Source organism: Labeo rohita, chromosome 22, assembly GCF_022985175.1.
Source record: "Labeo rohita strain BAU-BD-2019 chromosome 22, IGBB_LRoh.1.0, whole genome shotgun sequence".
In the NCBI taxonomy this organism is placed as follows: domain Eukaryota; kingdom Metazoa; phylum Chordata; class Actinopteri; order Cypriniformes; family Cyprinidae; genus Labeo; species Labeo rohita.
This window is the reverse complement of record NC_066890.1, coordinates 18576228-18601483: the sequence shown is the minus strand read 5'-3', so window position 1 is coordinate 18601483 and position 25256 is coordinate 18576228. Positions and strand designations below refer to the sequence as shown.

At 33.5% G+C, this 25256-nt stretch overlaps 1 protein-coding gene across 1 annotated transcript in view; it reads left to right on the top strand.

Annotated features, from left to right (window-relative positions):
- The window catches only part of grip2b (glutamate receptor interacting protein 2b), a 176742-nt gene that overhangs the window by 103254 nt on the left and 48232 nt on the right, over positions 1–25256 (top strand). The window contains exons 2-9 of the mRNA XM_051095091.1: positions 6931–7011; positions 11340–11472; positions 14606–14751; positions 17678–17764; positions 17885–17960; positions 19300–19445; positions 21289–21436; positions 23033–23202. Of these exons, the coding sequence (XP_050951048.1) occupies positions 6931–7011; positions 11340–11472; positions 14606–14751; positions 17678–17764; positions 17885–17960; positions 19300–19445; positions 21289–21436; positions 23033–23202 (987 nt within the window). The remainder of the gene's footprint in view (positions 1–6930; positions 7012–11339; positions 11473–14605; positions 14752–17677; positions 17765–17884; positions 17961–19299; positions 19446–21288; positions 21437–23032; positions 23203–25256) is intronic.

Genomic DNA, 25256 nt, shown 5'->3' with positions numbered 1-25256 from the left:
CTTTTTGACGTCTGCATTTACATCTGCAAGACGTAGTTTGCTCATCTGTAATACGTCTATTGGACGTTTCCTATCAGATGTCAAACAGACGTCTATTAGATGTCTTTAAGATGTTTATGCCAGATGTTTGTACACAGCAGATGCTTTCCAGATCAAGAAATCTTTAACAGACATTTTGCAGATGTACATGTACTATCTGTGCTATTAAATGCAGTAAAAAGTAGAAAATCCCTTGATTTGCAAAAAAGTTTTTACGCTTGCTTGAGGTGGTTTTTGACTTGTTTGAAAAAGGGTTAATGTGTATAGAATGATTTAGAATGTATGTAAAACTGACATCTTACAGATGTTTGTACACAGCAGATGCTTTCCAGATCAAGTGGTTTTTTTTTTTTTTTTAAAGATTTATTTTTGATGTTTTCTGAATTTATTATGAAAGGATAGTGGAGAGCTGACAGGTAAAAGAAGCAGCAAGGGATTGGAAACAGTCCTGAATTCGAACTCGGGACGCCCATAGCATAACGCCACAATATATGTTAGCACATTTGCCCAAAAGGCTATCGGCCTCTGTATAATTGCCTCCCAGAACCATCTTACACAGCTGCGTTCCCAACAGCAGGAATCTACCTTCAAAAGCAAATATTTTGTTTCGCGTGTATTGTGTTTCGTCTGCTCGGTCTGAGGCTAATTTATTACATAAAAGTTATTCTAATTAGTGGCTTCTCCAATTTTTCTTAGTGAAATGTATTAACAGCTTATCAGGAAGTGACAATTTTGATCTCTTTGACTCGTTGTATGAAAACAGTGCTTATTTGCAAATATTTTGTGTGATATTCCAGTTTTGCACATATGTTAAATTTACAACTTTGGATGGAAACCCAGCTATCGATACCACACATGGTTAATTTTGGAGGCCGAATCGAGACACACATACAGTATCTCACAAAAGTGAATACACTCCTCACATTTCAGCAATGTTTTTACTATATCTTCTTAAGGAACAATACTATAGAAATGAAACTTGGATATATTTTAGAGTAGTCAATGTGCAGCTTGTATAGCAGTGTACATTTACTGTCCCCTGAAAATAACCCAACATACAGCCATTATTGTCAAAATAGCTGGCAACAAAAGTGAGTACACCCTAAGTGATAACAGCACTATGTCATTTAACCATGCAAAGCCACATGTCCTATTCATCATGTTCATGTTTTTGTCTGCTTGACAGGACCATGCAAAAGTTAGTTACTAATGTGTGTGTGTGTATTTTGTTGCTCTTTCTTAGGAAGTTTGAATGTGTGAGGTGTGTGTTCGCAATCAGTCTGTGTAGCACATATCACCCAAGTTGCAGGTTCCTTTCCTGGGTGAAGCTTCTGGCTGTTTGGTGCTGATAATGGGGAGTAATTACTGGAGGACATGTGGAGTTTAAACAAAGAGAGACTCGAGCTCTCTCAGATTATAGCTACCGTATCTTCAGCTTAATTAGAGCCATTCATTTGAGCAGTTTACTTTAAAAAAAGATTCACTAAACGGCGTTCTTTCTGAATAGCCTGCATTCACAATAGTCTTTTAATACTAGTTTATGGTGTATCATGATCTGCATATTGTAGTAATTTATTGTGTTCTGTAATGTGCATTTGTTAGTATTGTTTGCTAATGCAAGCATGATTATTTTATTTTATTTTATTTTATTTTATCTATTTTTTAGTCTTCAGTTTTCGTTCAGGTCCTTGAGGTTAAGCTAGGATTATTTTATTTTATTTACCTCTTTTTGTGCAGTGGCACTTCGGTGCATGACAAAAACAGATGACTCGGTGCTTCGCGAGTTAGGTACCCGTCACAGCTAAATCGCTTCCTTTGATAGGTGACTCGTGAAGGTTTCCAAAACCCTCGAGCGAGCGGATTAGACGAATGCTGCTCATCACAGTGAATGCCGATACGCTGGAGTTTTCTGCCGGCTGGGAGGGAGTTTTGTTGGTTTGGTCTTGTGCTAGAGCTTGAGGCTAATCCCATCGTTGAGCCCTGTCAGTAATAGCTTTCACAAATACAACAATAAACACTTTAGATTGCTCCCCGCAGACTGTCCTCGCATTCTCATGAAGGCATGTACATATATATATATATATATATTTTTTTTTTTTTGCACTTGTCTGGTCTCATTCTGTCCTCCTTTGGCGAGTGGCACAAGGTATTTCATTCTGTTTTTATTTGGTTCGGTCACACAACATGTCACATAAGGGAATTCACGACTGTAGGAGGTTGAATGTATTACTGCATCTTGTCCTAATGATGTTGTGTTTTGAGGCATGCAGTTCAGCGAAAAACAGTCAACGTCAAAACAGAACAGGCTTTAGTTTGAATTATGGTTTTTAGTGCTGTTTGCTAAGGCTTAAGTGTTAAACTTCGGCACACAACCTATTTGTGAAAAATCTACAACAGACTGACGTTAAAGAAGGGAACAAAACAATCTAGAGACCTGAATATAAATGAGATTTGAGGGTTGGCTTCTTTTACTGAGGCATACGAGCAGTGTAGTAATCATGCTAAAATCTCCCCAGAAACCTATAAAAGCTGGATAATACTGTGCTAATCATGCTAAAACCTCTTACAAACCTATAAAAAAATTACAGTATTGTGCTAATCATGTTAAAAACTCCCTAGAAACTAATAAAAGCAGTATAGTAATGTGCTAATCATGCCAAAAAAATCCTGCAGAAACCCATAAAAGCAGTACAGAAATGAGCTAATCATGCTACAAACCCATCAGAAAGCCATACCCTGATACTCATGTCCCTGATACACATGTACTGTACGTCTGCCAGATGTCTGTTACAGATCTCTTGATCTGGAAAGCATCTGCTGTGTACAAACATCTGACAGATGTCTGTAAGATGTCAGTTTTACATACATTCTAAATCATAAACATCTTAAAGACATCTAATAGATGTCTATTTGACATCTGATAGGAAACGTCCAATAGACGTATTGCAGATGATCAAACGCTCTAATAAATATGTCTTGCAGATGTAAATGCATGCGTCATATATATATGTCTTCCTGATAGCACACCCAGGTAGCACACAAACGTCTGCAAGATGTCTGTTAAAGATCACTTGATCTGGAAAGCATCTGCTGTGTATTTAACGTCTGTTTTTACATCTGCGAGACATATTTTTATGTACTTTTTGTATGTTTGCATCTGCAATACGTCTATAGGACGTCTCCTATCAGATGTCAAATAGACATCTATTAGATGTCTTTAAGATGTTTATGATTTAGAATGTATGTAAAACTGACATCTTACAGACGTCTGTCAGATGTTTGTACACAGGAGATGCTTTCTAGATCAAGTGATCTTTAAGTGTATATCTTGCAGACGTACACTTGATTAATTTAGGGGGGAAAAAAATGAATTTGTGTTGTGCCGTGTCTGCCGTGTTAGGACATGGAGTAACAACTTAGATGATCATGTTAATCATGCTTAAAGTCAACTGCATATAAATGAGCTAAGATGCTAAAGCCCCCCAGAACACTCTTATTTAAAAATATATTATAAAGCTGAGATTTATAAAGGTTTTACTAAATAGGTTTCTTTTCTTTTTAATAATGTTTTCATTCTGAAGAAATTGTGTTACAAGTAAGATTGAAAAGTAGAAGTTTCTGGCCTTCATATCAGCTTGCACTGTGTACAGTATTATGGATAAGCACATATCTACTATCAAGTAATAAGAAAATATCCTTGTAACTGCTGCTGGAAGACTCTTATCTTCTGACAACAAACCCTTACCGCCTCACGCAGCATAACCTCAGTCAGGTGATGGTATCTTAGAGTCATCACTGCAACCTGCTGCCAGATTCTTCATTCACTGCAGGTTCCCTTCATCGTAATGGGCTTGTGAGAGTTTGTTTGTGCAATATTAAATATTTCATCTCAAAATGAAAGATTTGTCATAATTTGCTCATTCTCTTGTCATTCCAAACCTTCTAAGACCCTAATTGTTCTAGCTGTTCTTTTCCTTATAGTGAAATATGTTGTAAGTTCTAAATCTAGTGAATTGCTATATTTTCCCAAGCCTTATGACACAGTAGATTTTAACACTACATGTTGTCCTGTTTGGAGTTTGACAGCCCCAGTTGTTGTCTACATTGTTTTGAAAATAGCTGCTTGGACATTCTGCTTGCAGGATTGATTGATTGATTGACTGATTTGTATGTATGCACATTTTGTTTTGTTTTCTGTTTTATTTCACTTTGTGTTTAGATTTTTGTTATGTTTTAGTTTAAATTTTTTTCTGTTTTTTTTTTTTTTTTTTTGTGTTTTGTTTTTGTTTCATTTTGTGCTTTTTGTTTTGGTTGTGTTTTGTGTTCAGTTTTTGTTGTTTTGTTTCCTTTTTGTTTTTATTGTTGCTGTTTTTTTTTTTTTTGGTTGTTCTTAGTTTTGTTGTATTTTTGTTTTTTTCTTTTTTGTTGTTTTGTTTAATTTTATGTTTTGTTTCATTTTGTTTGTGTTTTTGTTTATGTTGGTTTGTTTCATTATTAGTTTTTGTTTTGTTGTGTTTTTGTTTTTTCTTTTGTTTTTGTTGTTTGTTTTGTTTTATTTCATTTTTTTGCTTCATTTTTATTTCATTTTGTGTGTTTTGTTGTGTTTTTGTTTTGTCTTTTGTTTATGTTATTTTGTTTCATTTTGTTTTGTTGTGTGTTTTGTTTTGGTTGTTTTTTGTGAGTTTTTTGTTTGTTGTTTTGTTTCATTCATTGTTTTGTTTTTGTTTTTTATGTTGTTTTGTGTCATTTTGTTTTGTTTAATGTCTTGTTTTGTTGTGTTTTTGTTTTGTCTTTTTTGTTTATGTTGTTTTGTTTAATTTTGTTTTGTGTGTTTTGTTTTGGTTGTTTTTTGTTTTGTCTTGTTTTTGTTGTTTTGTTACTTTTTGTTGTTTTTGGTTTGTTTTGTGTCATTTTGTTTCATTTTATGTTTTGTTTGGGTTGTTTTTTTGTCTTTTGTTTTTGTTGTTTTGCTGTTTGGTTTGGTTGTGGTTTTTTTTTTTGTCTTTTGTTTTTGTTGTTTGGTTTCATTTTGTTTTTTGTGTGTTTTTTTGTTGTTTTTGTTTCATTTTGTTTTGTTTTGTGTGTGTGTGTGTCTGTGTTTTTGTTTTGTTGTGTTTTTGTTTTGTCTTTTTTGTTTGCTTATGTTGTTTTGTTTTGGTTGTTTTTGTTTTGTTTTTTTGTTTCATTTCATCTTTGTGTCATTTTGTTTCGTTTTATGCTTTGTTTTGGTTGTTTTTTGTTTTGTCTTGTTTGTTTTGCTTCTTTTTGTTGTTGTTTGTTTTGTTTCACTTTGTGTGTTTGGTTGTTTTGTTTTGTGTTTTTTTTTTTCTTCATTTTGTGTGTTTTGTTTTGGTTGTGTTTTTTTTTTTTTGTATTTGTTTTTTGTTTTGTTTTTTTCTTTACTGTCCTCTGCACACTTAAAGAACTCCGGCTTATAAGACAAAAAATAAATACATACATACACTACCGTTCAAAAGTTTGGGGTCAGTAAGTCTTGTAATAGTCTTTAAAGAAGTCTCTTATGCTCATCAAGGCTGCATTTATTTGATTAAAAATATAGAAAAAAAAACAGTAATATTGCAAAATGTTTTTACAATATAAAATAATGTTTTTTATTTTAACATACTTTAAAATAGAATTTATTCCTGTGATGAAAAGCTGAATTTTTATCAGCTGTTACTCCAGTCTTAAGTGTCACATGATCCTTCAGAAATCATTCTAATATGCTGATTTATTATTAGAATGATCAATGTTGGATAATATCAACAGCTGTGCTGCCAAATATTTTTTGGAACCTGTGATTTTTTTTTTTTTTTTTTCAGGATTCTTTCATGAATAACAAGTTTAAAAAGTAGAGTGTTTATTCAAAATATAAATATTTTATAACAATGTAAATTATTTATTATTACCTTTTAATAAACTTTTAATTATTAACTTAATACATCCTTGGTGAATAAAAGTATTAATTTCTTAAAAAAAAAAAAAAAAAAAAACAGAAACAATAAAAATGTACTGACCCCAAACTTTTGAACGGTAGTGTACATACATACATACTTACATAAATAAAGTTACACAGGTTTGGATTGACATATGAGGGAGAGTAAATGGCAGACTTTTTACTTTTGGGTAAAGTATTCCTTAAAGACTTTTCTTTGATTTAAAGGAAACTCGCAAGCGAAAGTTTATAAGCTTATTAGTATCATAACAATAGTGGCAACAGGTGTTACCTTTTTTCGGCTGAATACATTAATAGTGTTTGTCCTGCTGGCGTGAAAAGATGAAGTGAATTGTGCCAAGCGTAAGGAAGCTCCAGAGACGCTTAGCGCTGATGAGCCCAGCGCACAAGGGGAAAATCCTAATTTATGTAGAAACTTTGAAGAAATTAAAACTGTGCTGTTCATGAATATTTTATCTGCTCCAAATGAAGCAAGTGCACTCAGCCATTCGGCTTGACAGAAAACAATCCGAAAGACGTTTGTCACGCAAATGTTTTCTATGAAGAATTATTGTGTTTCTGTGATTATTACTGTCAATAGATGACAGAAATTCTCATTAGCATGTCTCTGGATGCTAATACTCACTGCAGTGAAAAAAACAGTTCATCTGTCTATGAATACAGAGGTGATTGAGATGTAATACAATCTCCCTTCTAGTTAATATGAATTAATGTGTTTTTGCTATATTTTTGTTAATTAATGATGGAAAGAGAGAGAGAGAGAGAGAGAGAGAGAGAGAGAGACTCTTGACAGATTTTATGGGATTCACTCATCAGTAGTATTTTATATGAATGAACATACTTTCTTTACCAACAGCTGATTTCTCACAGTTGCATTTAGGGTGGACTGTTTTCTCTGAGGTCTTCTAATTGATTACATGTTTCTCGCCTTGCAGATGATGGGCCGTACTCTAAGGGGAACAAGGACTCGACGGGGCCAGACAACTCGCTGACATCCAGAAGACAAAGCATCCCAGGTATGACTGACTCTTATTCTATGCCATCTGTTTGTGCCCCCGCAAATCCTCCCAGCGAGAGCCAGCCGCTCCGCTCCTCCAGCGTCTTTTGATCTTGGGGATCGTGTCTGTCTCTCCCCATTGGGGATGTTTGAGTTCTTCTTGCCACATTGGTTTGGATGGCTGTTTGAGATGGAGAACACAAGGGGGTTTGAGGGTGTTGTTATAGCTTTATCCAGATGTTTCCTGCGGTTCTTGAGAAGTGTCTGTCTGAGTCATTCTGCTAGCTGCAAGCGCTTGCTGATCCAAGACCTCTTTCTTCTTTAAAACTAATTGGATTAGCTGAGTCAACTGAAAGTGTGACTTTGGAAAAGTTTCAAAATGACGTCTTAAAAGCAGAACGGAGATTTTCAAAGGTTATTTTACATTTGACTTACATCTTAATTTCATTTAACTGTTTTTTTTTTGTTGTTGTTGTTGTTTTTATATGTTCCCGCATTTTTAAGTTTGCATACACACATCTTCATACAAAAATAATACTAAAGGATAATTTATTTTTAAATTGATATTTGGAGAAAGAAAGACCTCTTATGATCTCCAGAGCTGCATTAGTTTGCTCAAAAATGCAGAAAAAAAAGTAATATTATATTTTTTTTTTTTTTTTTAATTAAAAAACAAAACTTTTTTTCTATTTGAATATCTTTTAATTTCATTTTTGCTACTGTTCAATCAGGGTTGCCAGATCTGCATAACAAAACTAGCTCAAAGGCCAATCAAAAATAGCCTAAAAGTAACCCAGTGACCATATCCCAAATATCAAAACTACCTGAATATTTTATTAATACATATTTTACAGTCACTGTTGAAAACTAATGTATTGTAGTGATCATAAACACAGCTCAAGGGCTCCTTACCAGTGGCCCTCATTCACAAAACTTAACACTGACCTCAGTTTTATTATTATATATTTTATGCAATATGTTAAACAATTAACCCATAGCGAGAAAAAATAAGCCTGTGGCAACAGTTTAAAAGTAGTTCAATTCTGCAGGAAAACTGCGGACTTGGCAACCATGTTCTTAATATTTTTATGGAAATCATGATTTTTTTTTACTTTATGAATGGAAGGTTTAAAATAACAAAATTTATTTTAAATATATATATATACAGTGCCCTCCACAAGTATTGACATCCTTGGTAAATATAAGCAAAGGCAGCTGTGGAAATAAATCTGCATTGTTTATCCTTTTGATAATGAACAATAGAAAGTTTGGGGGAAATCTCGTTATTAAATTATTTTTTTTCTCTAGTTCACGTTAGCCACAATTATTAGCACCCAATTATTGCAACGTCCTTTATTAAAGATAACAGCTCTGAGTTTTTTCCTATAATGACTGGAGAAGACCTGACAAGAGATCAGAGACCATTCCCTCATACAGAATCTCTCCAGATCCTTCTAACAGTGGCAGTCAGGTTTAGATTTTTTTTATCTCTTAGTATTTGATATAATCCATGATGCCATGTATCTAAACAAGATGTCCAGGATCTCTGGCAGAAAAATTGGCACAGAACATTAAAGATCCAGCAGTTTATTTAAATATGTGCATGGGGTACTTTTTATCCCCGTTTGCACCAAACCCATCTGTGTTTGCTGCCAAAAAGCTCTTTTTTTAGTTTCGTCTGACCACAGAAGCCAGTCCGTTTGAAGTTCTAGTCTTATCTGACAACTAAATATGCTGGAGTTTGTTTTTGGATGAGCGAGCAGGATTTCTCTTGAAACCCTCCTAACCAACATGTGGTAATGTAGGGGCTATTTTAATTTTTTTTTTTTTTAGGCTTTCTGGCCCCAAGACTCAACTAATCACTGCAGTTCTCCAGCTGTGATCCTTGGAGAGTCTTTGGCCACTCAAAGTCTCCTCCTCACCATCCATTAGGACGATATAGACACACGTCCTCTTCTAGGCAGATTTGTAACATCTTTAGTTGATCTGAACTTCTTAAAGGGGTCATTGGATGCAAAGTTCACTTTTACATGTTGTTTGAACATTAATGTGTGTTGGCAGTGTATGTACACATCTACACTATAATGATAAAAATCCATGCAGTGGTTTTTAATTAATCTGTAAAAATAATATCCCCTTTTTCAAATCGAGCCATTCTCAGATGCCTGTTGGTGTGTCGTCACACCGACAGAGGCCGCTCCCACAATAGTTGATTGACATGAGCATCTTACCTCAGACCCGCTTTACATCAGCTGTAACAGTTGGACCTCCATTGTTTTGATGCTGGAGCAGGGATGTAAATTAGACAAGAATATCTCAGATTAAGGTGTTGTGTTGCTGGATGTAATAATGAATACAGTGATCGTCATTTACTCCTGATATCTGAGCCTGAAGATGCAGTGGATTACGTTTGTTTGTGAAGGGAATGCACCTCCCGATCTACATAAATGCGTCTATGTTCGCGCAAATCATTCGTGATCCAGCTTCATCTACAGCAGAAGTGAGTATAAGGGGTTTATTGTGAATCTCTGCAATCACCTTTCCTAATAACGTGCTAGTTAGCAAGTTTAGCGGCTAAATGCTTCACTCCACAGAGAGAAGAGAAGGGCGGGGCGAGCAGAGTTCATTTGCATTTAAAGGAACAATCCCTCAGAATGGGATGATTTTTGCAGAGCTCATTTTGACAAGGTAAAAAGGGTGTTGTTTTACACTACCAATGAGAATTTTTAACCAAAGTATATTATAGACTTTTCATTAACACCCTAAAGAATCATATCAACTTGTGGAAAATGGGCATCCGATGACCCCTTTAATTAGTGCCCTGATGATGGAAATGGGGAGTTTTGATGTTTTAGCTCTTTTCTTACAGCCACTTTCTATTTTGTGAAGCTCAGCAATCTTGTTCTGCACATCCCGACTATGTTCTTCTAGGGGTGCCAATAATTGTGGCCAACATGAACTAGAGAAAAACACTTATTTCATAATGAGATTTTCTCCTCAATTTCCATTGTGTCACTTCAATGAAAGGTTAGCATTTTGTGATTTTTTTTTTTTTTTTGAATGAAAGATCAAAAGGATAAACATTGCAGATTTATTTCCACAGCTGCCTTTGCTCATATTTACCAAGGGTGCCAATATTTGTGGAGGGCACTGTATATATATTCATCAATTTAATGTATCCTTGAGAAATTAAAGTATTTATTTTGAATAAATAAATAAATAAATAAAAAATAAATAAATAAAATGTATTGACCTCAAACTTAATATAAAAAAAAATCTAATATAATTAAATAGCACGGGTATATTTGTAGCAATAGCCAAAAATTCATTGTATGAGTCAAAATTATCGATTTTTCTTTTATGCCAAAAATCATTAGGAAATTAAGTAAAGATTTTGTTCCATGAAGATATATTTGTAAATTTTCTAACGAAAATATATCAAAACATAATTTTTGATTAGTAAAATGCATTGCTAAGAACTTATATGGACAACTTTAAAGATGATTTTCTTGCCTCAGATTCCAGATTTTCAAAATAGTTGTATCTTGGCCAAATATTATCCTATCCTAACAAACATACATACATCAATGGAAATAACTTGTTTTGTGGTCCAGGGTCTAATATTATATAATATAATATAATATATATAATATAATATAATATAATATAATATAATATAATATAATATAATATAATATATATATATATAATATAATATCATATAATATAAAATATAATATAATGTAATAATATAAAGGAAATGTTACAAAAACATACTGCCAGAATAAGGCTTTCTCAGAACTGATATTACAGCAATCATTATCATAGTTTGAAAAGACTTAGCTAAATGTATGCGAACGGTCCATTACATTTTTACTTGTGGAAAACATTGTAGTTCCAATCTGTTCACATTTAAACCCACACAGGCATTGGCGTGATTAGATTAGACTCTGTGAGAGATTTTGTGGCACAGTTGGATTCCAGAGGAAAATGTAGCATCCCAATTTCTGCTGCACTACTGGTGTGTGATAGATGTTTTCTTTCATGTGCCTCTTGGTTTGGATTTTCTGTTTAAGAATTCATATAGTCACAGCATGAATTGAAAATCAGTGTAAGTTAGTTGCGGTGTAGCATTTTAAAACGATATGGGGAAATCGTGATATTGAGAATTCACAAAGTTTCTTATCTTTAGTTAGATGAGAGTAAATGCAGCACATTTGCATATCCAATATAATATCAGAGACCATCTGAGTAATCATAATCTGAGTGTCATAATAACACGCTGCCGACTTTTGTCTCTTATGTATGTGCGTGTATGTGTTTGTCTATTGTGTTTCTGGCCTGAAGAACTGCGTGGGGTTACGCTGGTTGAGCTGATTAAGAAGGAAGGAAGCACTTTAGGTCTCACCATCTCTGGCGGCACAGACAAGGACGGCAAACCACGCGTCTCCAACCTTCGGCCGGGTGGACTGGCGGCAAGGTGAGCACTAGAGCTGACATCATGCAGAAAATAACGCACTACCTGTGTCAGCCAATCACAGAATTAGAAAGTGGTCACCTGACATCTCTGAAGTGTGCTAATCCTCGCTAATGTGGCTACAACTTAAAATTGTTAATTTACCGTAAATTATTGTTACAAACGTCTGTTTTTGAGCATTGTTTACATTATCTAATAAGAAACTAGAAGAAAACTGACTGTTGCAGCAGCTAATTCACAATAATGCTGGCTAATGTGGCATTAGGACTTCTTCTGACAACATGACAGTAAAATGTGTCACACCTTCAAATTGCATCTTATTGTTACCGTTAATTAAGATCTCAGATAGCACATGTACGTCTGCAAGATGTCTGTTAAAGATGACTTGATCTGGAAAGCATCTGCTGTGTACAAACATCTGACAAGTTGTCAAGTTTTACATACATTCTAAATCAAAAACATCTTAAAGACATCTAATAGACGTCTATTTGACATCTGAGGAAACGTCCTATAGACGTATTGCAGATCAGCAAACACTCTAAAAAAATATGTCTTGCAGATGTAAATGCAGATGTCAAATAGACGTCTCTAAGATGCACGTGTGCTAAACGTCTGCAGTACGTCTATAGGACGTTTCCTACCAAATGTTCTTCTGCCATTACAGTAGCTGACATGAAAAAGAGAACTGACCATAGAAGCACTTAATTTATGCTAATGCTTGCTAATGTAGCAGTGCATACATGATGTGTTACATTACTTGCTTAACATTACCATTACTGTTCTTCTGTTACTGTGGTAAAAAGTGCAGTCCTCAAGTGGTCGATAGAATTAGCTTCAAATATTTATGCTGTTAGCTATCTATAAGTTTATATTAACAACATAGCAGTTATAGCCTAGACTAGTTATAGCTAACTTGTTTAGCAAGATTCAAACTGTTGTTCTGCCGTTGCAGTAGCTGACCTAAAAGAGAAAAGTAGAAACGACTAATTTATTCTTAAGTTAAATATAGCAACAAGGTAACTAGCTATAGCTAACTTTCTTAGCAAGATTCAAACCGTTAAATTAAAAAAAAAAAAAAAAAAAAAAAAAAAAAACTTCCCTGATAGCACGCACACATCACGGAGATGTTTATTTGACATCTGTATTTACATATGAAAAAACATATTTATTACCTGTCTGTTAAAGATCTCTTGATCTGGAAAGCATCTGCTGTGTACAAACATCTGTAAGATGTCAGTTTTGCATACATTCTAAATCATAAACATCTTAAAGACATCTAATAGATTTCTATTTGACATTTGATAGGAACCGTCCAATAGACATGTTGCAGATGAGCAAACTACGTCTTGCAGATGTAAATGCAGACGTCAAATAGACGTCTCCGAGATGTACGTGTGCTATCAGGGTAGAGTGTTTGCTCATCTGTAATACGTCTATAGGACATTTCCTATCAGATGTCAAAAATACATATATTAGACTCCTTTAAGATGTTTATGATTAGAATGTATGTAAAACTGGCATCTGAAAGACGTCCGTCAGACATTTGTGCACAGCAGATCGTGATAGCACACATACATCAAGGAGACGTATATTTGGCATCTGCATTTACATCTGGAGGACATGTTTTTTTACATTGTTTGCTCATCTGCAATTTGTCTATAGGACGTTTCCTATCAGATGTCAAATAGACGTCTATTAGATGTCTTTAAGATGTCTATGATTTAGAATGTATGTAAAACTGACATCTTACAGACGTCTGTCAGATGTTTGTACAGATGTTTGTACACAGCAGGTGCTGCAATACGTTTTTGACCTATATCAACCCTGATGTTTGTAGCACTTTCCCTATCAACCCTGATAGCACACGTACATCTCAGAGACATCTATTTGACGTCTGCAAATACGTATTTTTTACGTAGTTTGCTCATCTGCAATACGTCTATTTGACATTTCCTATCAGATGTCAAATAGACGTCTATTAGATGTCTTTAAGATGTTTATGATTTAGAATGTATGTGAAACTGGCATCTTACAGATGTCTTCCAGACGTTTGTACACAGCAGATGCTTTCCAGATCAAGAGATCTTTAACAGACATCTTGCAAACGTACATGTGCTATCTGGGTTAATTTATGCTAATGTTCGCTAATGCAGCAACATGTTACCTTACCTTACAATACTTAACATTGGCATTACTGTTTTTGTGATACTGTGAAATTGTACTGCATCAATGCTTAAGTGGTTGATAGAATTAGCTTCAAATATTGATGCTGTTAGCTAGCTATAAGTTAAAAATAGCAATAATTTAACAAGCTATAGCTAACATGCTTATCAAGATTCAAACTGTTCTTCTGCCATAACAGTAGCTACAGAAGAAGCTAATTTCTGCTGTGCATATTTCTGTCACATTACGACACATTTCGGAACGCAACTGTGCATAAAATCAAGCGTGTAGCTAGAAGCGCTGTTCACAAGTAGGTACAGTAAGTTGTGAGCCTTAGAGATAAAGAAGGGAATTTGATAAATAGTTGTTAAATTTCTGTTTCCTCATACTTACTTTTGGTTAAACTCATTTCAGTGATGTGAAAGTTTTCCCATCTTCAGTTGTTTCTTCTTTCCTTGTGGCTGGTGTGAGGATGTTATGGAGTGCATCTGGGCTGATGATACATTTTTGTCAGGCATCATTGTGCTAGTGCATGTACGCCCAGAGGACAAAAGGGAATGAATAGCATTCATTTGTCTAATTAGCATCTAAATGAGCATATTTATACTCCCTGTGGGGTGTTCAACAACAGATAAGGAGTTCTCACTGCATTTTACTTTCCATTCAAAACATAATTATGTTTTCTATGTTTTTGACCATTGACAGAAAGCGTTTCTGGACCATCCCACGTTATCTTGCTAATTCCTCTACGTTATGCTAACAAAGCTACTTTCTTCAAAGATGGGAAAATCCAACTTTTACATTGTTCAACATAAATGGTGGACCAGTTATTAGCTAAACTGTTTAATTAATATATTTTCAGTAATTACAATATAAAAAGTTTCACTACTGCTAATATTAGGCTTAGGGATTTGAACAAACCCATAATCCTAAGTATTATTCTGCGATTGAGTTATGTTTTAATGTGTCTCAGGAGCGATCAGCTCAATGTGGGCGACTACATCAAGTCAGTCAATGGTATCAACCTGACCAAGCTGCGTCATGACGAGATCATCAGTTTGTTAAAGAACGTAGGCGAGCGTGTCGTGCTGGAAGTGGAGTATGAACTGCCTTCACCTGGTAGGAAGTTGAGTATTCTGACTTTTGCTTGTCTTGTGGCATGTTCCTGTCAATGTAACCCCAGTCTGAGCCAATCAGACTGAATGAGTGAATGAGTGAATATCATCATTAATGTCTTTTTGCATCAGTAAGTCCACTTTAAGTTGTGTATATATAGTTATACACAGTAATTCAGAATGCATGGATGTATGTTGAAAGCTACTATGTGTCATAAGCTAGCCAGTTTGTCTTTGGTTTTGGTTTGAGTGGCAGATGTAGCAAATTAGCTTTACCAATTTGTTGAACAAACAAACAGAGTATCATCTTAAAGTACCACATTGTTTACTTTTTGGTGATATTAGCCTATAAATGGCTTATTTATCACACCAAACACATGATCTCTTAAGACTTCAAGCAGTGGTTTTGACAAATGCAATCCCATGATATTAGTGATGGGCCGATACATTGCCCAGAGGTGCATTTCCTCCACAACAATGAAATTTGCTGTTACTACTCTGGTATGATGCATGGTTGGAACAGTTAACTAGCTAGTCATGTTTGTTTTCTAAAACCATACTATCTTTGTGGCATATCCATGGTCCACATGTTGTACTAACAAGGAACTATGCTTATAACCACAGGTCAAGAATTGTACTTCCATCCAAATAACTTTGCGAATTTTCATTGAAATTGTAATTCTTGACCTGAGGTTTTAAGCATAGTTCCTTGTTATTACAACATGCCACAAAGATAGTATGGTTTTAGAAACAAACATGACTAGCTAGTTAACAGTTCCAACTATACGACATACCAGAGTAGTAGCAGCAAATTTCATCGTTGTGCAGGAAACGCACCTTTGGGCGATGTATCGGTCCATCACTAATATCATGGTATTGCATTCGTCAAAACCGTTGCTTGAAGTCTTAAGTGATCATGTGTTTGGTGTGATAAGCCATTTATAGGCTAATACCACCAAAAAGTGCACAGTGTGGTACTTTAAGATGATATTTTGTTTGGTCATTAAGAACATAATTTATGATTTCCTGTTTCGGAAATAATAGTTCCAATGAAAATTTGTGAACAGCATCGTGAAGTTATGTGTTTGGAACTACAGCTCTCATCCTGTATAAAGCATAGTTTCTTGTTAGTATTAGCTAACTCAGTGGTTCTCAGCTCCAGTCCTCTTTCTCCTAAGGAGCTGATGATCTGAATCAGGTGTGGTAAATGAGGGAGATATACAAAATGTGTAGAGCAATGGGCCTTGAGGACTGGAGCTGAGAACCACTGAGCTAACTACATTCACAAATTTGGTCGCTACCATCATAGTTCTACGATTTGCTGTTTTAGGACACATAGTTGTAACAAACTTTCGCAAACAGCATCGTAAAGTTATGTAGTTGGAACTACATCTCTCAAACTGTGGTTAAAAACTGCAAATTTGGTCATTACCATCATAGTTGTACAATTTGCTGTTTCAACATTAACAACATTGCAAAACATTGCAAAGCTTTGAGGTTGGAACTACAGCTCTCGACCTGTGGTTAGAGGCAGAGTTTCTTGTTAGTATTAGCTAACTTTGGTCACAAATGCAGTCTCTATCATAGTTCTATGATATGCTATTTTCCGAAATCATAGTTTCAATGAACTTAAACATCATCCGTGAAGTTGTGTAGTTGGAACTACAGCTCTCAAATGCTGTCATTACCTATGTAATTCAACAATTCACTGTTTCTCGAAATTGTAGTTCCATCCAAATAACTTTGTGAATTTTTGTTGAAATTGTAATTTCGGGAAACAGCGAATTGTTGAATTACATAGGTAACGACTGCATTTGCGAGCTGTAGTTCCAACCACACAGCCACACAAGAAAATATGCTTCTAATAACAGGACAAGTGCTGTAGTTCCAACTACACAACTTTTTGATGCTGTTTGTGAATGTTTGTTGGAACTATGCTATTTGGAAAGCACAAATTGTACAACTGTGTTGGTAACAACTGAATTTGTGACCATAGTTAGCTAATACTAACAAGAAACTGTGCTTTTAACAACAGGTCCAGTGCTGTAGATATAACTACAAAGCTTTGCGATGCTGTATACAAATGTTCATTGGAACTATGGTTTCTGAAACAGCATGTTGTAGAACTATGTTGGTAACAACCAAATTTGCGTTTGTAGTTAGCTAATATTAATAAGAAACTATGCTTCGAACCACAAGTCGAGAGCTGTAGTTCTGATCATACAGCTTTACAATGATGTTTATGAATGTTTGTTGGAACTACGATTTCAGAAAATAGCAAACTTTACGTTGCTGTTTGCGAATGTTCATTGGAAGTATAGTTTCTGAAGCAGGAAATTGTAGAACTATGTTGGTAATCACCAAAATTGTGATCACAGTTAGCTAATACTAACAAGAAACTATGCTTTTAATAACAGGAGGCGAGCTGTTTTTCTAAACACACAACTTTATGATGCTGTTTGCAACCATAGTTAGCTAATACTAGCAAGAAAAGTTTGCTGTTGTTTCCGAATGTTTGTTGGAACTATGATTTTGGGAAATACCAAATCATAAAACTGTATTGATAATGACCAAACTTGCGACCATAGTTAGCTAACAGTGCTTTTGGGAAAGCGACCTGTAGTTAATATATCAACACTGAAATCTGCGCATCCATGCACTCTGATTATAATGGATCGAGGTGATTGTATCTCATTGGCTCAGTTTGGCATGTGTTATGATATATTACAATCGTTAACCAGTTTATCTTGTGCATGACAGATAAATTGTCTAGTTTATAAGCTCAGTGTTTCTGGCTGACCTTCTGCTGAACGTCAGTTTGCATCTGGGTTTATTTATCTGATTGTCCGGCAGAACTGACCATTCGCCCAGTAAAAGGTGCTGATTTAGAGATGCTATTGCCTCTCTTCTGTCTCTGTTGTCCCTCTTAGCACCAGACAGTACCTCAGGTGTTATTTCCAAGACAATCGAGATCTGTTTGCAGAAAGAGGGCAACAGCTTCGGCTTTGTTATGCGGGGTGAGTTTGGGTTTATTGCCACTCATTTTATTGTATTTATTTATTTAAATTAATCTTTCCTATAATATTCCTAAAATCAAATCAAAAACTACAGATTTTTAAATATGTGTTATAATACAGGCGGATCCCATGAGGACTGGCACAGATCTCGTCCTTTGGTGGTCACACATGTTCGACCAGGTGGTCCTGCTGACAGGTAATGGACAATCCAAAATTAAGCATTTGACGTTTCTGCATAAAGCAAGATAAAGCGAGCAGTATTCAGCAGGTCATAAAGCAGCTTTTAAAACATGTATCCAGCATTATGTTAGCTCAGTAGACTAAATTTATTAGCATGCCAACTGCAGGGAGTGCAGGACAGAGTGTTAGCTTAGCAGGCTAATTGATTAGCATTCTTACTAAAAACATAACTATTAATTTAGTTGGTTTTTAACTTTTTAGGTGCAATTGAATTTGATGAACAACATGTATAAGCAACACAGTTCTTGTTGCAGTCATCTGCCACATTTGGAGCGTCGTGTCTCAACACACTATTTGCATTTTATCTAAATCCAGAAAGTAGGCCAGAGATTTCCCTCTCAGCTTAGACGGCTAGTTATTATTCTTAGTTTTAGGATTTTGCGTTCCTCTCTTACCAACCGCTTTTCCCTACTTATATCTGCATCACGCAACCTGGCAAAAGAGAAAATAAATGTATGTGTCTAGAGAGATTCTTATTGAATGTCTTCAATAAGATGCCTTTGATGTTAAAGACAAAGTGTGCTTTGATTGATGGGTGGAAATTGTATTGTCGTTCCTGAATGCCTCCAGACGTTTCATGAAGAAAATACAGGTTCTCTCGCATTAGTGTGGAATATCAAGAGTATTTTAAATAAGCTCACTGCCTAGGCAGCATATTCAACCTTATGTTGCCTTAATAAAAAAACTAAAATGTTTTTGAAAGAAGTTTTAAATTTGAGATGTTTTAAGTTCAGATTTATTTGATCAAAACAGAATAGAAAATGTCATCTTTACTGTCACATTTGATCAATTATCTTGAATCATTACTGAAAAAAAAAGTATTAATTTAATAAAATTATATTGACCCCAAACTATTTACACTGTACTGTACACTGTAAAAAAAAAAAAAAAAAAAAAAAAAAAAAGTTGAATTACCCAGCTGCCTTAAAATTTTAAGTTCAGTCAACTCAAAAAAGTTCAGGCAACTTGAAATGTTAAGCTGTACCAAGTGGCAACTTAGATATTTGAGTTCATTCAACCTAAAATTTTAAGGCAGCTGGGTAACAATCCCAGCTTTTAAGTTTAACAAACTAAATTTTTTGTTTAGTCAACTCAAATATCTTAAGTTTTCACTTAGTACAACTTAACATTTCAAGTTGGCTAAACCTATATGAGTTGAATGAACTTAAAATTTTAAGGCAGCAGAGTAACAAATTATTTTAAGTTGAATAAACAAATTATGTTTTTATTTTGTGTGTTTGTAATACATTTCATTGATAATTAAGTGTGACTGTTCTGCATGTGTTCTTGTGCAGAGAAGGGACTCTAAAAGCAGGCGATCGGATCTTAAGTGTGGACGGTGTGGTTTTACACAGTGCCACTCTCAGCGATGCTCTTACTGTTCTGACCCAGTGTGGCCAGGAAGCCCTGTTCCAGATTGAGTATGACGTCTCCATCATGGGTAAGTTACTTCACAGTTGCGCTTGTTTTATATATTGACAGGAAATTCCATATATCCCAGTGGATTAACATGTTGTTAGCTTTGTGTGTTGCACTTTGAAAGAAAATTATAATTAACCCTCAGAATGCCTTTAAAATCTGTATACTATTTTCGAATTACAGGTTTGTTTGGACCCAAAGAATTGTTATTCTATAAAACAACATTCTATTCAATATTCTATAAAACAACAACTAACTTAACATTTGTCAACTAAATGAATAATGTATCTATATTAAAAATTACTTTAATAATTTAAAGTGAAATAAGTGAATAAATAAAAGTGTTCAGTGTTACCATGTTATTACCGTGGAATTACTGCATTTACCACTTTTTATTAATAAAAAAATGTAAGAACTTTTGTGTCCAATTAGTCACGAATCACACCAAAAAAAGATGAAAAATTCTTTATTTCCCTAATATTATCTCATTGTATGGAATTTATAAAAACATCATCTGAGAATTACCTATATTATACCTGTTGGAATTAATGAAATGTAATACTTGTTTAAAAAAAAGTCCAAATTTATGAAACTACATATGCATTTTTTTTTTACAAAACGTGCATATTACTCTGAAAATATACTTTGAAAATAAATTTGTTTTACTTGCATTAATTTGAACGTTCAGATGAAAAAAAGTGATTTTTTTCATGTTGCGTTCAATAGGCATGCATATAGCACATAGTTTATCAGCAAAATTTAGTCCCAAATGTTTGTGAGATATGAAGAAAAGGCTTAATTCATTTTAAATTAAGGGTGTTTTTTTTTACACTAATTTAGCTTCATAGATAATTTTACAAGTATTTTTGACACTAATTGTACTCCATACATAGCTGTGTCCAAAATGACCTGAACACAAAACGTTTTTAAATGGTTATATCTGTTAAACAATAATTGCACAAATCTGTATAAATAAAAAAAATAAATAAAAAGGTGTATTTTGAGGGTCTTAAAGTATTTGCAAACTTTCATTCCCTTAAGTTTTACTTGGAATTTTCAGATGAAAAAAGTAATGTTTTTCATGTTGCGTTCAATAGGCATACATATAGCACATAGTTTATCAGCAAAATTTAGTCCCAAATGTTTGTGAGATATGAGGAAAAGGCTTAAGTTATTTTAAATTAAATGTTTTTGTTTGTTTGTTTGTTTGTTTGTTTTGTTTTTTTAACATAATATATAATTTTACAGAAAGTATTTTTGACACTAATTGTACTCCATACATAGCTGCATCCAAAATGACCTGAACTTTTTAACTTTTTTTAAATGGTTATATAAACAATAATACACAAACACAAATCTGTATAAATAAATAAATAAAGAGATGTATTTTGAGGGTCTTAAAGTATTTGCAAAGTTGCATTTCTTTACTAAAAACTTTTTTTTTTTTAATTATGTATCTCTTCAGAGACTAAATGGAGTTAACTGAACTACTTTCGCATTTAGAGAGTGCTGGTCCTTTTGCATACATTTTCCAGAAGCACAGTGCTTCTCTCCAGAGATCTCTGCTCTGTTTAGCCATCTTCACTATTTCATCTGGATGAACAGCAGGTTGTTGACCTGCAAGAGTGGAGAAACAACCTTCACGCCCTTAACAATGCTGTTAGGCTAATTTACACTGACCACAATTAGCATAACGCCCACTGTTGTTCTCCTTGTGGAGTTAAAGAGGTCATATCCTAGAAAATAGAGGTCTGAAATAAACTTTTGGCTCTCAAAACTTTCTGAAAGACTCTTTATTGAATGTAAGCTGTAGAAATCACAGCGTAACAATGCTGTCCTTTTCTGTCCTTATCACCTGTTGTCAGACTCAGTGACGAACGCTTCAGGTCCTCTGCTGGTGGAGATTGCCAAGGCACCTGGAGCCAGTCTGGGAATCACTCTGACCACTGCCATGCACAGGAACAAACAGGCCATCGTCATCGACAAGATCAAACCCGCCAGTGTGGTGGACAGGTACACACTCAATGAGCCTCATTCACCAAACACCAGCACGACAGACTGCTTTGTTAATCATAAAACCACTTTTAAGCAATTTTCCTATGCAGATTGCTTTAAAAACAACTAAAATTGCATATTTTCATGAGCAACTCCCCAAATAAAGCAGTTCTATAGGATTTCTGCAAAAACAGAAGTTTTGTCACTGATACAATTTTGTAGAATGGCTCTGGCATCTACAACAACATAAACTGGTTATACTGTATGTGAAACTGTAAATACTTTTAAATAATTTTGTTTCTTAAATTGTTTGTAAAGACTTTACAGAAATGGTTTTACTACTTACTCAAAATTTAGGGTACATTTTAGTAAAACCATTTTTTTGTGTAACCCTTTTTATTTTCATGTAATTTCTTTAATATTTTATTTTACATAAATCTATCTATCTATCTATCTATCTATCTATCTATCTATCTATCTTATCTTACTGTCTATCTATCGCGCAACTGTTTTATTTTGATGTGAATTTATCTTTAACTCTTTTTTACATACTTTTATTTATTTATTTATTATGCAAATTGTTTGTTACCGTATTCATCCACAAATGGGAAATTAAATTGTTCAAAGCCATTTTTACGTAAATAGTTTTCATTTCCCCACAAAAGTTTTTTGTAAAAAAAATTTGTACGCAAATGATTCTATCATTGTAAAACCATTGTTGTACAATTTGATTTTTATGTGAACTGTTTTTTTCATAAATGCAGTTTTAAAAAGCATTTTTAAACATTTTTAAACAACAAAAATTGTTTTTAGCTAACATATTTTTTTATATTCCTATTTTTCCTATATTGAGAGACAATTTATACTCCAAAAACTTTATTTATATGTCCTAAATTTATTTTTAATTTTATGTACAGTAAATTTGTTGAAGGATGTTAGTTTTAAAAATAAATAAGTTAAAAAAAATAGATAATTTTACATATATATATATATATATATATATTTTTTTTTAATTGTCCTCCGTACATAGCTCGTTACTTTTTTCTAAATGGTTATACCTTTAAATAAATAATAGGATTTTTTTTTTTTTTTTTTTTTAGAAATTATTTAATAAATTTAAATTGTTCATGAAACATTTTTAAGGGTGTTACTTAAATAAATAAATGAATAAATAAAAAGCTTCATAGACAATTTTACAAAAATAATTTTTGACACTAATTGTACTCCATACATAGCCGAGTGTAAAATGACCCGAACACAAACCATGTAACTTATATATATATATATATATATATATGGTTATATCAGAAAAAAAAAAAAGGCTAATATATATTTGCTGTAGTTATTAGGATGCATCAAATGTTGTTTTTGTTTTGCATCAGAATCAAAGGATTCATTTTTGATGGATATGCAATTCTCTACATTCCTATTTTTATTACTTTTTAAAAACAGTACAAAACATCATTCACTATCATAAACTTCCCCATTCTATATGTTTCACATATTTCTGATGGTAATAGAGTATTCAGATTCATTATTGTGGTAATTTGGGTGATTTTCGATGTTGTTTTTGTCTTTTATGACAGCTCTAGCAGTTCTCTGTTTGCGTCTCAGGTCCGGAGCGTTACACGTGGGTGATCATATCCTGTCTATAGACGGCACCAGCACAGAGCACTGCTCCGTCCTGGAGGCCACGCAACTGCTGGCCAGCACGACTGATCAGACCAAACTAGAGATCCTCCCCGCACACCAAACACGCCTGCCCGGGAAACCCCAGGACACTGGTGAGAGACGGGAACATGTGAAAACTGCTGTGCTTTTCCAGACATGGATTAGGCCTAATCTGAGACATCTTTAACAGATGGCTGAATCTGATCTTGGAATGGACCTAAACTGTTTCTGGAAAACTCTGTGAATGTACTGTAACACATGGGTCATTGACACAATGCTCATTTTTTGTGCCTCATTTCAAGTGTCCTATTTGTGTCCTAATTGTCCTAAGAAATATATGAAATACATATTTAATATTATTTAATAGTGTTTTTAAAAATGTTATTTAAATATATATAATGTTTAATAATGGTATTTTAAAAGTTTTATAAAAATACTATAAACATTAAAAGACTTTTGTCCACCAAATCAAAGTCATAGCCGGTTGTAAAATATGTCATGTGGAGCAACCTCGTAATAAACCATAATTCTATTTATCAATCAATCATTCATCATATTTGTAAAAATACTTTTACCACATCTAAGAAACTTTTGTCGACCAAATCAATGTCATGGCCAGCTGTAAAATATGTCATGTGGAACAACCTCATAATAAACCGCATTTCTATTTATCAATAATTTGTGATATTTATTTATTTATTTATTTATTTTTTACTTTGATTCGTTTTTTTTTTTTCAACAATGATTAAGTTCATTATTTATGTTTTTTAAGGTATAAAAATATGTTTTTAGTTGTTACATCACATGATATTTTAGAAGGTTTATGTATGTATGTATGCATGTTTATTTGTATTAATTAATTAATTAACCTGATGGTTACACCACATGACATTTAAAAAATTTTTAACTGTTGAAAGTTAGTTGTAAAATTGGAAAAAAATGTTATTACTTTTTACTTGATGGTTACACCACATGACATTTTAAGTCATTTCTTCGTTTTTTCTTTTTTATTGTTAAAAGTTAGTTGTAAAATTGGTCAAAAAATATTAAATTGGCATATGCACTTTAACCTATTTTTTAATCTTCACCATATTTCATGGGAAATAAATAAATAAATAAATAAATAAATAAATAAATATATATTACACCACGAGACATTTTAAGTAATTTCATTTTTTTTTTTTTTTTCCTTTTAACTTTCACCCGTCCCCTCAGATGGACGCCTAAGTTACTTCACTATATTACAATTAAATCTTAACCTAATCATGACAAACTATAAATCACTGGAAATGTCTAAGACTCCTAAATACATATTTTACCACTGTTTTTTGTCACAAATTATGTAGAAACTGTAATAGATTAATTTATGACAAGAATGCACCTCAAAAATCTACAGCATAACAGGAGTTCTGACCTTTGTTACTTGTTTTTGACCTTTTTAAGTCTGTTTTAGTTGCCTTTTTCCCTATCACTGTTTAGAAATTATCATAAATTATATATTGATTGAAAGTTTAAAACCCTCAAAATTCATCCTTTGAAACTCATTTTAAAATTAGTCTTATTTCATGGGAAATAAATAAATAAACACAAATTTTCTTATTTAGTATTTTTGTTTTGCTTTCCAGTTCAAACAGAAGTAATACTACTTAAGATACCAAATCTTGTTTTCTTAAAAATGTATCAAAATTAAGTGAGTTTATGCTTCAAACAAGGGTTAAGAAAAACAAACTTGTTTTCCCTTTAAATTAAGATTATTTTTCTTAAAACGATGGCAATTTTTTGCACATCTTAAACATAAACTCACTTAATTTTGAATTTTTTTTTCATTTAGAAACATTGTCTTAATGAGTGTCATTTTACCTCTTAAGTAAATGTTTCTTGATTTTAAGAATGTTTTAATACTTGTACTGTAAAACTCGTACTGTGTTGCCACTGAGCAAGTCAAGTACCATGTAAATCCAATAGTATATTATGGTAATTGTTCATGACTATCATACTGAACCGCAGTACTTTTTGTGAAGTCTAAGGCAACCGTTTGTTTCCCTGTTTATTCCAAAGGAGGTCATAATAATCTGTCGCTAATTATAGCGATATAAACTTCACATGTATCCTCTTCGGATGCACAAATGAGGACGAGAAAACATGGATGGCGAGACTGCTCTGTCAT